At 38.1% G+C, this 17,430-nt stretch overlaps 1 protein-coding gene across 2 annotated transcripts in view; it reads left to right on the top strand.

The window, feature by feature from the left end:
* Positions 1 to 17,430, top strand: part of SYT1 (synaptotagmin 1) — a gene marked incomplete at its 3' end in the record, with an annotated part of 196,820 nt that overhangs the window by 101,765 nt on the left and 77,625 nt on the right. For both annotated transcript variants that reach the window (XM_084256461.1, XM_084256462.1), the window contains exon 6: positions 7,229 to 7,346. In XM_084256461.1, the coding sequence (XP_084112587.1) occupies positions 7,229 to 7,346 (118 nt within the window). The remainder of the gene's footprint in view (positions 1 to 7,228; positions 7,347 to 17,430) is intronic.

Below are 17,430 nucleotides of genomic sequence, written 5' to 3'. Positions count from 1 at the left end.
TGTTTTATTTTTTGCCCACTTTTTTATATATGTATATCTGGATCAACTAGGAGAGTTGAACTACTTTTACCTTTCCAGCAGCTGGCACTGTGGCTTAGAGTTGACTTGATAATTTTGGTCTCTGGTGTCTTCCATAAGTATTGATGTCTACATTTGCCATTATGGTAGCAGTGAGGTAGGGGAGGGGCTTGGAGAAGTCCAGCTGATGTTGGGAATGTGCTTATTTGTGTTTAACACCACTGAGAGCCCTCCTTTCTGGAGACCCATACCTGAGACTCTGCTCTGTCTGCTCAGTGCATTTCATAAGTTCAGTACCAGTCCTAAGAGGTAAGAGAAGAAAAATGAAGTCTAGAGAAAGCAAATTCTCTGCCATCCTCCTGGACCCCTGCTCAGCCATAGAGGCTTTACCTGGATCAAGGGTGTGTGTCTCCATATTTTTGTTCTCCCCTCCCCAGAGTTCATGGCTATGTCAGCAGTCCTGCCATCTCTGTCCTCTGTCCTGGACCACAGTCTCTAGACATTTTTCTCCACCCACTTTGTGTCCCATGAAATATAAATTTGGTCCATGTCCCCTCTAGTGCAGTATCCACTGGACCGAGTGTGTCCCACAGGTCTTTCAGTGTTGCATCGTCCCTGTCAATTGTCAGCTATGCCTCTTAGGAGTGAAGCAAGTAACCTTCTTTATTACCATTTTGGTGAAGTCATTCCATTATGAACTTCTTTTTTTTTAAAGATTTATTTATTTATGCATACAAGAGCTGGAGTACAGGCAGAGGTGTGGGGGGTGAGAGGATTCACCAGAGACAGAGCAGGGAACTGAACAGGCAGATTGACTGAAATACACTGCTGAGTGGAGCAGTGGGCAAGTCAGGAGAGGTCTCCTGTGCCATGTGTGCTGCTCCCTGGTTGGCCAGGGGGTCGAACCCGTGCTGCAGAGGCTGAGGACAGCTTCATAGGTTGTGTCTCAACCCCCTGCACCACCAGAAAAGCCCCATTCTGAGCTTCTTAAATTCATCTTATGAACCTAGGTATCCATGAAATCTAGACGAGTCTATATTAGAACTCCATTATTAATCAGAAATGAATAAGTAATTCAATGAACACAAAGTTAACAGTTTATGTAGTGTTATAATTATTCAAAGACATAACATACTGTCTCATTCACCTGAACAATTTAGTGCACATTAGTACAGCAGGCCAGATTCAGTATTTGTAGCCTGAGTGAATTCACAGCAACATTTCACACTGTGACCATCTGGACCATTAGATGTAAATACCGATTTGGCAAATACTTCGGGGGTATGAGAGTAGTTATAGGAACAAAATGAATTTCAAACATACTACCAACCAAAAAATATAATAAAAGTCACCAAGTTTTCTTTAAAATTAAGAACCTGACATTGCTCTTCTTACAAGTGAAGAACACGTTAGTGTTCATATAAATGGAGAACATTGCAAATGGTCTCAATTTTTGAGAGATTACTGGACTGCCATATGTTTTTCACCTCTAAATAGACTCCCAGCCTCAGAGAAAAATCCTCTACTCAGAGAATCTATTGACAATTTAACAAACAGAAAAATATTTTTACAATTAACATGAATAGACTATGTCCTTTTAAAATGTCACAGCATTAAGTCAATTCGGGCACCTTTTTCAAACTCATTCAAAAGTACAGCATTTCCAACAAACATGTGAACTTAGCCCCACTTGCAAAGGTCACTAGAGTGAACCCCTCTTTCATACACGTCAAATGATGGATGGTGCTACAGAAGTCATCAAATAAATATTCATTTTAAGTCAAGCTTTTAATTTATCCATTGGAGATGACCTCTGTTCTAATGTCTATAGTGCTTTTCAAAAAGGCATTGCTGTAGCTGTCTATTAAATCATTAATTTGCGTCTACTCTATTCAGTAGCTGCAAAAAAACATAACGGAATTATCAAGCTGTTCAGAACAAAGGTGGTTTCTGATTGTCAGCTCCATATTCTCAAAGAGCAGGTTAATTTCTCCGAATCGCACAGTTGGAACTTTCTAACACTAACTGGCAATTTCCACCTAGTGATCAAGGCAACTGACTAAAATAAATTATACATAAAGCTGAAATTCCTAATAGTAATAAGGCCCCTTCATGCGATAATCATACCAGCAAAAGCACTATTCTGTCCATTGCAACTCTACAGGGTCTTGAAATTATCTTATAAAAACTACATTTCCAAAAATGTTTTCTGGTTTCATGACTAGGTTCACAGACACAAAGAAGGAACTCCAAATAAATTCATTGTTGACTCATTTATTAAACTGGAGACAATGTTAATAGAGTACTAGTGTCCACACTGCTGTTTACAAAGCAAAGCTAGTGAGGTTTTCATTTTAATACAATCAAGAACAATTCATTGGCAAGTTTTTTTTTTTTTTATGTGCCTAGAGCATAGGAAAGTAGTATAAAATACAATTCCCCCCCTTCAGAGTTTAGGATGAAGGGAACTCATATATATGAAACAAATAGGAAAAAATAATCTGTAGGTGCCATCCTGAATCTAAGCAATTGCTAGCAGAAATACTTGTGGGCTAGAATAGTAAGGAGGTGCCTTATTAAAGATAGGGAACTTGGACTATAGTTTAATGATAGAGGTAACTTGATTATGTAGAAAGATCTAAAGACTGCAGATAAAGTTCCTGACTTAGCAAAAATTTGGTGATGGAAAAGCATGTAGCTCATAGGGATGTAGTGGTTTGCTCTGGTGAACCCTCAAATCTTGCACTATACTCATGATCAATGCATTTATTCCACTGGCTGCAAAGAATGTTGATGGCTTACAGTTCATTACTGAGTTCCTCCAACTCAGCATCACCCTCAGCTAAAGTTACTTCTAGTCCAAAATGTAGGGGACAGCCCACACAAATGACTGGTAGGTTTAGGAGCATAACATCTCATCCCTTTTTCAAAATCCAGAATCTCTTAAGAGCTATGCAGCTCCAGAGCTCCCAGAGGGTCTTCTTTGGCATCTGGTGTGACTGCATCACAGTCCAACTTCTCTGCCTGCATAATCCTGCTTCCTGAAAACTCTGCCTCACTGTCCCCCACCCTGCAACACCTGCAACACACACCCACACACAAACACACACACACACACACACAGGTGTTTATCTAGAGGACAAAGCCCTAATAAACTTCCTGTTTGCAAATCTACAAATCTCTGAATTTACTTCCCTGGAGAATCTGACTTGTGGCAACAGAAGATACTATGGAGAACAATCTGACTGTACTGGGAATGAGCACTGATTCATTCAACAAGAATATGTGAAACTCTTGTGAAAACCAGTCACTATTCTAATGTTGGAAACACTGCCATGAACAAAACAAGTCTCTTCTCCCATAGACCTGATATTCTCATAGGGAAAACCTAAACAAACCCAGTTCTCAAAGTTTTTGTTTTCTAAAATTATAGAAGTTAATTTTTAAAAAATTATACAAAGCATACACCTCAGAGAATTTAGCTAATACAATAAAATTGTGTCTAAACTAGATTCTTTGCTGGACTTTTCCTGGTAATTAGCTTCTTTAGCTGCTTGATGCCATCTAAACACAAATCCCAGAATAACCAGTGACTAGTTGCAAATAGCTTGTAAATTCAGAAGTACAAAGTACATTAAAAAGTACCTTCAACTGATTAATAATAAACACTTTTAATTTGACCTACCAGTCATGCAATGAAATATTTTTAAAGTTCCCACATTAATGAATTAAATGCAGTTTCGAAAAGGCTGCTAAAATAACCACTTCTCTGTATTTCATCCTCTCCATATATCCAATCTGATTTTTTTTTTCTTTCACTCATTCCCCCCATAATGTAGCTTTAAAATTATAGGCAAATATGCATATTTTTCTCACTTGTGACATGTTTTTTCAAACTCTACAGCTGCTCTATTCTGAGGCTAATTTGTAAAATCTTAAAGATGCCCTGTATTTGCTGAGATTGAAGAATAAAAAAATACTTGAAGACAGATAAGTTGTGACATTTCTGTGCTTTAAACAATTGAGATGCCCATAAATTAATTGGGGAATTGGATGATAGGCTATGAAGAGACGTGTCATTTAAGAAAGAGTGGTCATGTCTAAAAGGCCTAATTAGAATGGTTACAGTAACCCAATTCTCCAACAGAATGAGTTCCCTGGAGAGGCTATTGTGGTGAACAGGCAGAATCTTGTGGGGGGGGGGGAAACCCTTCTCTTAATGAGAATTTTTGAACATCAATTTTGTTCATTTACATTTCTCTTGTCTCATAAGGTTCAGACGAAATTATCCATATACTTTGTACTAATTTCTGTGATTAGTACAATTTCTTTGTACTAATTTCTGTGTATTTTCAGACTATGAAGAGTAATTTATTCCACCAGATTCTTCTAATGTGAAAATTAATTCCTAGGGGTGAGTAGGCACTTCAGGTGAATTTAGCACTTTACAGGTAACTCTCTATTATCTACACTAATGGAAGGGAAAGATGACCTAGGTAACTTAAAAAAAAAAAGTATTGTCTAAAATGCCCATCAATATTTACTTTCGAAAAACATGTGGGAAGTTGTTAGTTCAGGCAAGAATCCTGTCCTCAAAGAATTTACAGTCATGTGGGAGAAAGTGTTTACAGTAAGACCCCAAAAAAAGTTCTTAGTGTAACATGAGAGATGTATGGGTAAGATGCTATGAGGACTGAGGGAATGAAAGAATTGACTCTAAATATATGTGATGACATCTCTAATAAAAGTATTACCAAAGTGGAAAGTATAATGAGTTACCCCCACCCCTCGCATGCACACACACTCATTTTTCACCTTCAGACAAATGAGAACAGTTAGGCAGGTATATACATTTTCCCTTTTTTAAAGATGGATATAAATGAATACCCACCCCTAACCAGAATTATATTTCTTTAAACTGTTATATCACATGTAGGCAGTCATTACTACACAGGAGACTCAATGATTTAGCATATATGTAAAGTTATAGGTAAAGTTTCATTTTATATATATATATATATATATATATATAACTGGGGAGTTGCCTTTTTCAACAACATGGATGGAACTGGAGGGGAATCATACTAAGCAAAATAAGTCAGAAGGAAAAAGACAAATATTGTATGATTTCATTTATATGTGGAAAATAAAGAGACAAATAGAAAAAACTAAACCGAAACAAACCCTAGAAATCTTACTGCAGAAATGAGGCTACCTGAAGGGAAAGATGGGAGCACAGAGTAAAGAGGAGGGGGGTCTAATGGACGTCCCAATCTGAAAGATTATTGATGCTTTGGCGGTGGGTGTGGCATTGCAACGTACATCTGAAGAGCTGTGAATCTATACCCCTAAATTGTATACATGCTGTAAGCCAATGTTACCTCAACAATAAAATAATAATAAAGGAATAAAAATGTGAGCAAAGCCAAATATGGTCTCAACAGGAACATAACATGAGCAGACTTTATGATATGGCCTCTGTACCACAGTCCTTTGTTAAAAGTCTCTTTGCAAAAGTCTGACTCAACCATTGCCTTCTTGAAAATCACATTTCACTTTAGGGAGGGGAGAGTGATATGAATAATAAATAAACCCTGATTGCCAGGTACCTAATTCCCTGTATCAGAAAGCAGTCTAGAGTCTCCAGCATCTAAGAGTACAACAAATACTATGCAGATGCCTCAAAAAGTTATGAATAGAAATACTGCACAATCCAGTTATTCCATTTCTTGGTGTGTATCTGAAGAGCAGAAAAACACTAATTTGAAGAGCAATATGCATGACCATGTTCATCACAGCATTATTGACAATAACCTAGAGCTGCTAAGAACCCAAGTGCCCCCCCACGCCCATTGACAGATGAGTAAACAAAGATGAAGTGATATGTATACACCATGCAATACTGCTCAGATACTTTTTTTGAAAGATGATGAAACTCTAGCATTTGTAACATGGATGGATCTAGAGAGAATTAAGTAAGTGAAATAAATCACAGACAAGCATCATGATTTCACTCATGTAAGGTAGGTAAACAAAACTAATGAATGAACAACAACAAAAATCTCAGATCTTAGAAGAAAATAATCATTACCAACAGTGAAGGTGGGGAGTGTTAAGTTGGGTAAAAGGGGGCAATTTTATGGTGATGGATGGAAACTAGACTTTTAGTGACAAACATGTTATACATACAAACGTTGATTTATAAGCCTGTACATCTGAAATTTATATAATGGTATAAACCAATGTTAGTTAAGTCTGAAATGTAAAAAAAAAGATGAGGAATGAGGGCAAGAACAGTATTGAATTAGAATAAAATTTCCCTAAGTTTTTTCTAAACTCCCCTCTCCTCCTAAGTATGAATGCAAAAATTCTTGTTGAACAATAGCCTGGTTCTTAGTTAATCATCCTACGAAGTAAGACATTTAAGGTAGAAGAAACCATAGGAGTTCTTTCTGAACAAAAAAAATGGAAGTCTATATACACCATCATCATCATTTTGAACTCTGAAGCAGTTGTTCAGAAATGCCCAAATACAGGTCTGGGGAACATCCACTGGGCCTAAAATATGGCACCAGGAAAATAACATGAGGGCCTATAAGATGCTTTGTTTTGTGTTACCAAGTATTTCAACTTTCCAATGCACTACTTAGTTTTTTACAAACTTTAGTATAAGGATAAACAAAGCTAGACTTCGCTTGAAATGAGTAAAAGCAAAATATACATATGCTGTTGCCATTTACTATTAGGAATTCAGGATTTCTTATTAATAAAATTTAATGGGACAAAAATGCAAGTCTCTTACTCCAGAATCTGAAGTGTGAGTCATAATCCCATTTGAAATGTGAGAAGACAGTAATTTAGGTAGGTTGATTCCACTGGAAAAGTATTAAGCTCTTTTCAAATCTAATTAAGTTATGAAATTTTGCCAAGTTCTACAGTGCTATTCAAAAAGTCATCTTGGTCTGATTTCCTGCTGAATGATGGCTATATTTTTAAGACTGTTGAAGTACAGACTGACTACTTAAAATCTGAAATGGGTTATAACCACTTTTGATATTTTAGGGAATGAAATTAGGGTAAATGCCAATCACCCCAAGACTTTCGAGTTCTAATTGTCATAACCCTCCCCTGGAGGAATTTACTGTGTGTATTTACAAACTAGATTCACCTGTATTTGAGGAATTACTTATACTCTCTCATTGGTTCTCAGCAAGAGAAACTGGGTGATATCTGCTTCTCCCTTCGCTATGTACCTACTGCTGGCAAACTGACTGTTGTCATCCTGGAGGCAAAGAACCTGAAGAAGATGGATGTGGGTGGCTTATCTGGTAAGTCTGTGATGTTTATTGGCTTTTTTTAATGCTGCTTCATCATGGAGAGCAAAAGCATAGCACACAAGCTGTGACTCCCCACTCCTTAATTGATCGCGGTTCTCTATCCTATGGAGCCTGGAAGCAGTCTCACATTCATCCCCATATAGTGCCCCAGGAAGCCACACTCAGTTCATTGGAACTGGCGCACAAGATGAGATCGACTTTCCCGCTTCATAGCCAAAGTATCAATTTTCAGTTCTATTGCGGTGAAAGTTCAGGATTTTTTGGTTTGGTTTTATTGGTAGAAATTTACCGGTGACATGAAAAATAGTGCATTATCTGAGACTTCTTTGTTAAGTATCTCACAGCCTAGCCTAGTTTTTAACAGCAGTTTTATTAAAGATTCAGCATTTCCAATACATGTGAATCAAAATCTGAGGGTGAATCCCCCTAGGAATGTATTTATTTTCTACAGCTTATATGGCGGATGAGGGAGACTTTTTGGATTCAAAACTCTATAAAACCATACTTAATTTTTTTTTAAAAAGTGAGCTGGTGTATTTGTTCAAAAGCAAAGTCAACTCAAGGACTTGTCACTTCCGTACATGAACATATTTTTATTTTCTGTGTGATTAAATCAATTATATTTTTAATTTCCCAGTAAATCATTAAAGTATGAAAAATTTTCTTGTTATGCCACAATGTCATCATGAATAGACTAGAGTTTTCATTGTAGCTGTGGAATTACAACCAACATTACTGGTTATTCAGTACTTCCTCTAACAAAAATACCTTAACTTCAAAAGGTCACCCTAATGCAGAAAGGCAATTTTATATTCTAAAGCCTAACAGCTAAAAAATGCTAAAGCTGAGTTCCCATTTACTGAATTACAGATTTGTCAATCCAATTCTCCTGGTGCCTAAGTTTATTTCTCTTTACAAATAAGTTACCTGCAAAAGCTGCAGTAACTCTTTCATATCACCAAGACCCCATTTAATAACTTACTGCTTTCATTGCTTAATAACATAACAGAGAAAATTTAAAGCAATAAGCAATTTCCTCTAAAATGTATTTAATGTACCTAAAATGCAGAATATATATATGTGTGCGTGTGAGTGTGTGTGTGTGTAAGTGCACATGACTTCAAAATAAAATTTCCCACTAAGGGAAACTGGAGTTCATTAGAGAAATGGTAGATTCCAGATGTGGCACCAAAGTATAAAAGGCAAGAACATGTCATCACACCAGAAAGGAAGGTAGTTACTTGTGTCATATTAAAAGGCTTAGGAACTACCCTCAAGAGGGTTCCACTGGCCACAGATGTGATAACTTGAGCTTCAGTACTGATAATAAACGCAATTTAAATTTAAACCTTAAAAAGGAGTATTTAATGTACCAACACATTTTTCAAATGCAGAGAAATTTTTAATTGTAAGAGCATTTCAGGGCCTCCCCGGTGGCGCAGCGGTTGAGCGCTGGGTTGCGAAGCTGCCCACAGCCTCTGCAGCGGCGGTTCGATCCCCGGCCCTTGGGCGAGGGTCCCACATGGCGTGCAGACCTCTCCTGCCGCCCGCTGCTCCCCTCAGCAGTGGACTTCGGTCCTTCTGCCTGCTCTGCTCCCCGCTCTGGCTCTGGTGAATTCTCTCACCCTCCTGGTCTTCTGACTGTACCCAGTGCTTGTATAAATAAATAAATCTTTTAAAAAAAAAAAAAAAGAGCATTTCACTGCCAGTCGCTACTTAGTATCCTGAGGTATGGCTTCAGACAACTTTGACCTGTCCCTCTCCTTTGGTTCAATAGCCCAAAACTATTGACTGTTGCTGTGTATCCCCTCACATGCTCCACTGCAATCCCCCACACGGACCATCTTCTCCCCTCCTAGTGAGGTGTTCCCTAGTCTCCCTCCCAATTCATTTTATACCATTCAACAGAGTTTATCATGAAGCCACTAAATCTTCAAGATCCCTCATTTGTACTGTCTTATCCGTAGGATATAGAAGTGAGTTCCTATGGTCATAACAGATATTTCAACTGGGGCCTCCCTCGTGGCGTAGTGGTTAAGTCTAGCGTTATCACACTATCACCGATGCAGCCTGAGTTCAATCCCCGGGCAGGGAGCGGACCCACATATGACTCAGCAGACCTCTCCTGTCTCGTCTGCTGCTCCCCTCAGCAATGTATCTCACTAGATCTGTCTGTTCTGCTCCCCACTCTGTCTCTGGTGAATTCCCTCACCCCCCAACCACACACATTTCTGGCCTGCACCCTAGTTCTTCTGTATATAAAATGTTTAAATAAAAAACGCTATATATTTCAACCTTGTTTTTTAAGTACATTTTGTGTCTCTTGACATTGACTTCTCCATCATCCATCTTCTTGTTCAATGACATCAAAAGAGAATCAGGCATTTTTGAGATTTAGCTAAGGGAAGCGGAGTCAAGCAGATATATTTTTGTGACTTGTACAGGTATAACCATGCAAAGGCAGGTTAATGACAGTCATCTCTCACAGGATGATGCCTACCACCCACTGTTGTAACTCTGCATTGTGAGATCAAAAAGGCAAGGCCAGAGGTCATATATAATTTAGCATTCATGATTTTATATTTTTTATATTGTTATCTAAAGTCAAACTACAATTTCTAGAAATAGCTAATTAAAACAGCCTGTTTTGACAGAATTTAAAATTATGTTAACTTCAGAACCCACATAAACTTGGGTCCACTTCCCCCCCACCTTTGAATTACCTGAAATGAATTTATTAAACATCCAATAAGGATAAATAAGTTAAATATCCTTAAAGACTTCTAATCTTAAGAGCTCCCTGCTGCCTTAAGTCATAATCACTCAGTTCTACATAGACTTTCAGACTATGTCCCACCATATTTCTACATTTTAAGCCTATTGACCATCATACTGTTCTCCAAACAGGCTATGCAATTTGCTGCCTCCATTCCTTGCTGACATCACTTCCTTCACCTGGAATTCTCTTTCTTCCAATAGTGCTTAGCTAAATCCTACCCATTCTTCATTCCTGTGTTAGATATTGTTCTGAAACTAAGCTTACATTAGTGGACAAACACCAAAAAGACCCTACCCATGTGAAGGTTACATTTTTAATGTGGAGGTGTGGATAGGAAGTCGGCAAAATAATAAAAAATATACAGAGGGCCTCCCCTGGTGGTGCAGCGGTTGAGCCATGGGCTGCTAAGCTGCCCCCAGCCTCTGCAGTGCCAGTTCGATCCCCGGCTGCCAGCGAGGGTCCCACATGGTGCACAGACCCCTCCTGCCGCCCACTGCTCCCCTCAGCAGTGTATTTCGTCAGTCTGCCTGTTCTGTTTCCCACTCTGGCTCTGGTGAATTCTCTCACCCTCCCGCACTTCTGACTGTACCCGGTGCTTGCATAAATAAATAAATCTGTAATTTATATATATACACACACACACACACACACGTACAGAATTCCAAGAGGTGGTATGTGCTACAAAGAAAGTCAAGCAAGTGGGATAAAGTGGTTATGTGCTAAGTCAAGCAAGTGGGATAAAGTGGTATGTGCTACAAAGAAAGTCAAGGAAGTGGGATAAAGAAATTTGGGGAATAGTTTTAAATGGGATGGTCAAAGAAAGCTTCTTGTATAGGTAACATTTTGGCAGCAACCTGTAACTCATAAGGAAGTGAGACTTAGGGGTGTCTGTGAGAGAGCACTTTAGGTGGGGGACTCCTGGAAGTCTTTTTTGATCCACCCCCATAGAACAAGGCTTTTGTTTTTTTAAATGTCAATAGCAGTTTGTTTACATTCTTCAAACATTAGGCTTCTCCCTCACTAGACTGTGCTCTGTATTCATATCTCCCATAATGCCCTTGCTGACAGGTACCTGTGAGCACTGCTGAATGAATAATGAATTATTTACAAAAGAGCTATGGTCTGAAAAAAACAAGTCTTGCATTTCAAATATGTTTAACCTACTTACCATCAAAATAACTTTAAGTACTTGGATGGTCTGTCTAAAAGTGAGTTGACCTATGTCTGAGGAGATCAAAATTATATAATGAGATCATTCCAGGTAATTCAAATGCCAAACTGCATTTGCTGGAAATGGCTAGTTAATTGGAACCAAATTGGGCTGTTTTGCCTGGCTTTCAATCCCACTTGTCACTACTGCAGTTTGATATTAAATGAGTTGTTTTTTAAACCTCAGTTGCATTTTCTATAAAGTGGGAACAGTAAGTTCTTGTTTATAAGGTGATTGTGAGGAACAAAGGATCTTGCATCATACTTAAGTGCTAACTAAATATTATAATTATTTCTATTAGTAACTTTATCAAATCTTGGACTAAATATGAAACAAAAAAAAAACAGTGGAGAATTTAACCAATTAATTACTTGACTCAATGGTAAAAATAATTCAGCTAATTGATGGGATTGGCTGATCAATTCACCAAAGTGTTATCAGTAAAATCACATTTTGAACAAGGGATAGAATTAATCCACCAAAAATATTAAAGAATTTTAAGTGGAAATGTTTTTAAATTTTTCTTACTACTGTCCAAGAGGGTCAGTTTCTTTCATGCTATATGAATTAAAAATGCAGTACAGAAAGATTTTGCCTTTATTATATATCCATAAAGGAAACCATGAAAGTCCCAGCCTCTCCTATTTTACCATGTAGACTTTATTGGATCAATCACATCTCTATGACAGAGCCTCATACTTACATGCTTAATATTCCAGCTCTCAAGCATTTGTAAGCAACAGCAAGAGTTTCAGAATTTAGCTATTCATAGTGAAATTTTGAATCTTGTGGGCTGCAAGACTTCTTCAGGATCAGGTTGTGCAGGAGATGAACAGCATTGGAGAAAAACCTCCTTAGTAATCATCTCTGTATCTTCACTGTCTTTTATACATCTGCATGTTTAGAGTAAATATCCCTTAAAAGCATAACATTTTCTCTTGGCAAAAATTGGGCAGGAATGTGAATAGCATTTCAGTTCATGCGGCTGCTGTAATCGAATACCAGAGACTGGATGGCATAAAACAAAAAAATTGATTTCACAGCTCTGGAGGCCCAGTGTCCAACATCATGTCACTGGCAGCTTCAGTGTCATGAAAATCCACCTCCTGGTTCATAGATGGTCGCATTTCCACTGTGTCTTCCCAAAGAGAAAGGGTAAGACTCTCCAGGGCCTCTTTTACAGGAGGACCCCACCTCATAACCTAATCTCTTCCCCAAACTCCCACCTCCAAATATTGTCACATTGAGGGAGAGGGATGAACACACAACTTTAGCCTGTAGCAAAGAGGTCTATGAAGGTGTTAGAAGAGTTAGGATTCCCGACATAGTGATTTTATGTATCATGTGTTCCTGCAGCATTATATAATTTTTATATTCATTTATACCTGGGCAGATTCCCAAGTCATGCCTTCTCCTTATCCCTATTTATGTCAAAATGACTTTCCTCAATTTGGGAGGAGAGGAAGATTCATCCCAGAAATTTGAAACTTCTTACTACAACTTTAATGAGGAATGTCAAGGGTATAAATTCAATTTAAGGTTTATATCATAAATTAAATTCTGAAAGTTTTCTAACTTAAGAGTATAGATGTTTGAAAGAAGGCAGGCCAAATTTCTGAAGTGAAAGTGATTATAAACATTTTAAGTTATTATATAGAAATTTGATTTTTCAATTTAAATTTGAAAAGTCTTTCTGTGAAGTCACACTATCACATATGCAGTGACTACCTCCTACTTTAGAAATCCTTTTCTAATTTCATTTCTCATGTGGTCCCTGAGGACCCAGAAAGAAGTTTCTGGAGATAGTATTTTCAGAAAATTGAAGCTGAGAGACATTCATGTTGTTCTACACATGACACATAGGAGGGGTTCAATACTGGCAACTGCACTGTCATTGCTGACATTCGGAGTCACCTGTTTCTAGGTGGTATAGCTGAATGAAGCCCAGGTCCGCTGATTCCCAATGCAGAATACTTTCCATTTGCTCATTCAGTCTTTCCCATACCCACCACCTTCAAGATGGAAGAACAAGGATTCCCCAGCTCAAACTTACTAAAAATGTATACCATATCTGAACCAGAAACACAAAGATGAGGCCCTTGGGGTCAGCAAGGCTAGAAATGGAGGCTCAAGGATTGTTAGTAATGGAGGCATTCTTAAAGACTGGGAAACTGCGACAGGTATAAATCCCTACAAAACGCCCAAAAGGTCCCTGGCCCTCCATTTCTTTTTTCTCAGAATCATAAACTGACTTTCTTTTCTCACACATGATATGGTGTTCAGTTTCCCTTGTTGCCTGGTCTAGTATGAAACAGAATGAAATCAGGCTAATCATTTCCTTATTACCCTAAATCTAGCACTGAGCCTTTTAGAAATTTGTGTACATGTTTATACTTCCAGGAACCATGGCAAAGCAGCAAAGGCACAAGTTTGCAGCCTTTGTAACAGTTGCATTCACCTATACTCTGGTGAGAACACAGGCATGTCAAACATGGCAGAAGGGGCAGTGTTGGGAAAGTCCACGAAAGAACTGAAATCGTATGCATCGATTCCAGCAGTCTCCCCATCAAGGAGCTAGAGAGGTGGCTATGAGTTGAGATCAGCATGATTTCCTGAGGGCTGATAATCATTCATTCTTAGAAAAAGAATAGTTCATATGTTCTCCCTGAGAGTTCTCCATTTCACTGCCAAACCAAGCACCCTCCTTAGTCCCATTCTGGCCATCCTTAGTCCTTTCTTAGCACAATGAAATTTATAGCATGGAAAGCCAAGGGCATGGCAAGGGAGAGGTCTTCCAAAGCATCCAAGTCTCTAAAAGACAAGGCAATGCAGGGCCTCCCTGGTGGCACAAGGGGTTAAGACTCAACCTATGAAGCTATCCGCACCCACTGCAGCACAAGTTTGATCCCCAGCCAGGAAGCTACCCACATGGCGCAGCAGACCTCTCCTGACTCACCCGCTGCTCCCCTCAGCAGTGTATTTCTTCAGTCTGCCTGTTCTGTTCCCTACTCTGTCTCTGGTGAATCCTCTCACCCCCTCCCCACACCTCTGGCCTTTATCCCAGTTCTTGTATGCATAAATAAATAAATCTTTAAAAAAAAGACAAGTCAATGTAATTCACAAATGGAGGCAACTACTTGAGGGAGATGATGGGGGAGGAAGAAAGGGGACTTACAGTGGTAACAGAAGGATCTTTGTCCCAAGATGATAGACTTCTAGCATGTAGATTGAGACACTGAGACATGGGCCAGTAAGATGCCCCCACCCACATACACACCCACACAACCTGATGTCCTTTCACTAGGTAGTTTTTTAAATTGCTTATGGATTTGTCTTTTCTCCATTTACTTTTCTAATCTCTTTGAAATATAATTTGGGAAATCCAGCCAGTTTTAAGTATTTGAAGACACCCAGAAAAGAACAACTCACCCAGCCACTAGATAGAATACAGGAACCATAAATCAGCAGAGGCAGACCATCCCTTCAGGCAGTATTTGTCACAATCTGATATTGCACCTACATCACAAACACCCAGGTTACATGCAAAATTAAAGATTTCAGGGACTACCTCAGACCCAGTTACAAGTGAATTATTGAGGGGGAGGTATGTGAAAATTGCATGTTATCTTATGTATCTTAGAGTTAAAAACTATACTTTTCAGAGCAAGTTGAGGTAGTAATCATATTATAGTATCTAAATGTACCAAATCAGTATGCTGTAAACCTTAAATTTACACAATATGATCTGAAATGTTTATACACAATCATTTTAAAAAAGAAAATCACACTTTAGGTGTTTAACTGATACATCATAATTTTAGGTGAGGTCCAGGTCAGCCTCATTTTTTTATTTTTTGGTCAGTGATGTAGAATACATCTTTTGCCTTATATACTGAAATTCTCTTAAATTTCAATTTCTTTCTTCAGCTCAATTGCTTCTTTCCTGGAAAATGCCTTGCCCACATATCTAAATTATCCTTTTTTCTTCAGCCTTTGTATACTGATAGGAAAGGTAAAAACAGTGGCTATTTCAATTTTACATCCTAGACTGCCACCCTTACCTCTCCTTTCATTAGTGCTGAAAGCATGACAAACAAACCCACAACGAAGTCTATGGATTTGAGTGAAAAGCCACTAGCCTGGGAACTGGGCCAATAAATAAAGTGACAAAAACTTATTTGAGCCAATTAGACAGGGATATGCAAATTAATTGGCCATGATATCAGGGTCAAGCAATAATATGCAAATAACCTGGCATGTTATTGAGCTAACAGGACAAGAATATGCATAAGTTGTCTATGATGTCAGGAGGATTCATTGTAATTTTAGGCTTGAATATTACAATATAAAATTCTATGACGCTTTAAAATGCTTAATTATAATATTGATAATCTGAATCCCTCTGGTGTGAGCAAATTGATCTAAAAGAGAGATGACTAATCTTTAAATTGAATCCTCCTAGAAATTGAGTTATTAAAAAGACTTAAAGTGACACCCAAGAGAAACTGAGACCCAGGTACAGCTACTGCAGAATAGATGGACTGCTATCCCTGAAGGATAAACAGTGGTTTCAAGGAAACAAGAACAGATGTGGGGTGTGAGCTTGAAATCAAGAGAAATGAGTGATAAGCTAAAATGTGTTGATCAGAATAGTTACAACAAAAACTCCAAAATAAGTCCTATAGCTGGCAGGTACACATCAATCATTCCACAAACACCATTTGAATACCCATTCTGTGCCAGGAACCATGCCAGCCCTTGGGTTTATGGAGAAAAGTTAATAGCAGACACTTGCACAGCACAATGTGAGTCAGACATCGCTCTGAACACTTTACATATGTTAGCTGATTTAATCCCCATCACAACTCTATGAGATAGAGACTATTTTTAATGTTATTTTATTGATGGAACTACAGCACAGAGAGCTAAGTAACTTTTCCAAGGTCATATAATTAGTATTTGGCAGAGTTATGTTGTCAACCCAGTCTTCAAACTCCATGAATAAAACATGTAACTCTAAGTCCTTAACCTTTCTCACCAAGTTCAACCTGGAGAGCAGATGGCTAACTACATTTTACAGCTTGAGAGATGGCCAGTAATTCTACCCCATTCCAAAATTACTTTGTACGCAAACTAAAAGTCTTTCATGGAATAAATTAGCTAGTCGACTATTTTAATTATTTGGCTAATTAGACAGCAAAGACAGGATCAACAAGTCCATAAAATCTAACGTGAAATACACCTTGCTATTCAAAATTCCTCCAAAAAAAATTTTTTTTGCTACAAAAATTGTTGGGTAGTAAAAATCTGACTCTAAGAGATGGATAGGTTGAAAACAAACATGGGTCTGCTTTAAGTTATAAACTAAAGAGTGATTATCTCTAAACTTTAATTGATTTCCATGCAGGAAAAAAGGCTTCTTTGTTTTCCCTTTTGTCCAGATGACTATGTTATTCTAGGGATTCCTTGCACAACAAAGAGGATGAAATACAAAACTATGTGGTTTTACTGTATCAGTGGTAGGAGTGTAGCGACACTGCTAACACATCACGGGAAAATGTCCAAGTCAAAGGGATTTGAGCATCTATTAGATAGAGAAAGACTACAGAAAAAATTTTACCAATTCAATTTATCAAGTGCTGACTCTAGAAGGCTCTGTTAAACTATCAGAAAAGAGGTATTATGATATAATAGTACAAACACTACCCCTGTAAATTGCTATGAGACTCTGGGGATCAAAATTACTATTTAAATATTAAAATGAAGAAATTGGAGTTGTATCACACAACTTTCCAGGAAAATAGCACTCTGCTGGAAACTTAACATGAGAAATCCACAGCTGGAGAAGTAGAAAGGAGCAAATAAGAGGTCTGTGCTAAGACGCATTTACTAGACACCTTGAAACTTCCAGTTGTGAATGTGACAAATGTCTCCAGCCATTGAAATGCCACTCTGTGGATGAGCCAAAAAAATCTTGCTAGGCTGAATTAGCCAAAATGGTGTAGATGAGTTTTAGTGTGGGCAAGCTTAATGATAACACATTGAAAGAACAACCAAAAATATATATATATAGGTATTAAACAATA

This window comes from Talpa europaea (assembly GCF_964194135.1).
Source record: "Talpa europaea genome assembly, chromosome: 15".
Lineage (NCBI taxonomy): Eukaryota > Metazoa > Chordata > Mammalia > Eulipotyphla > Talpidae > Talpa > Talpa europaea.
This window is presented reverse-complemented; position numbering and strand designations above follow the sequence as displayed.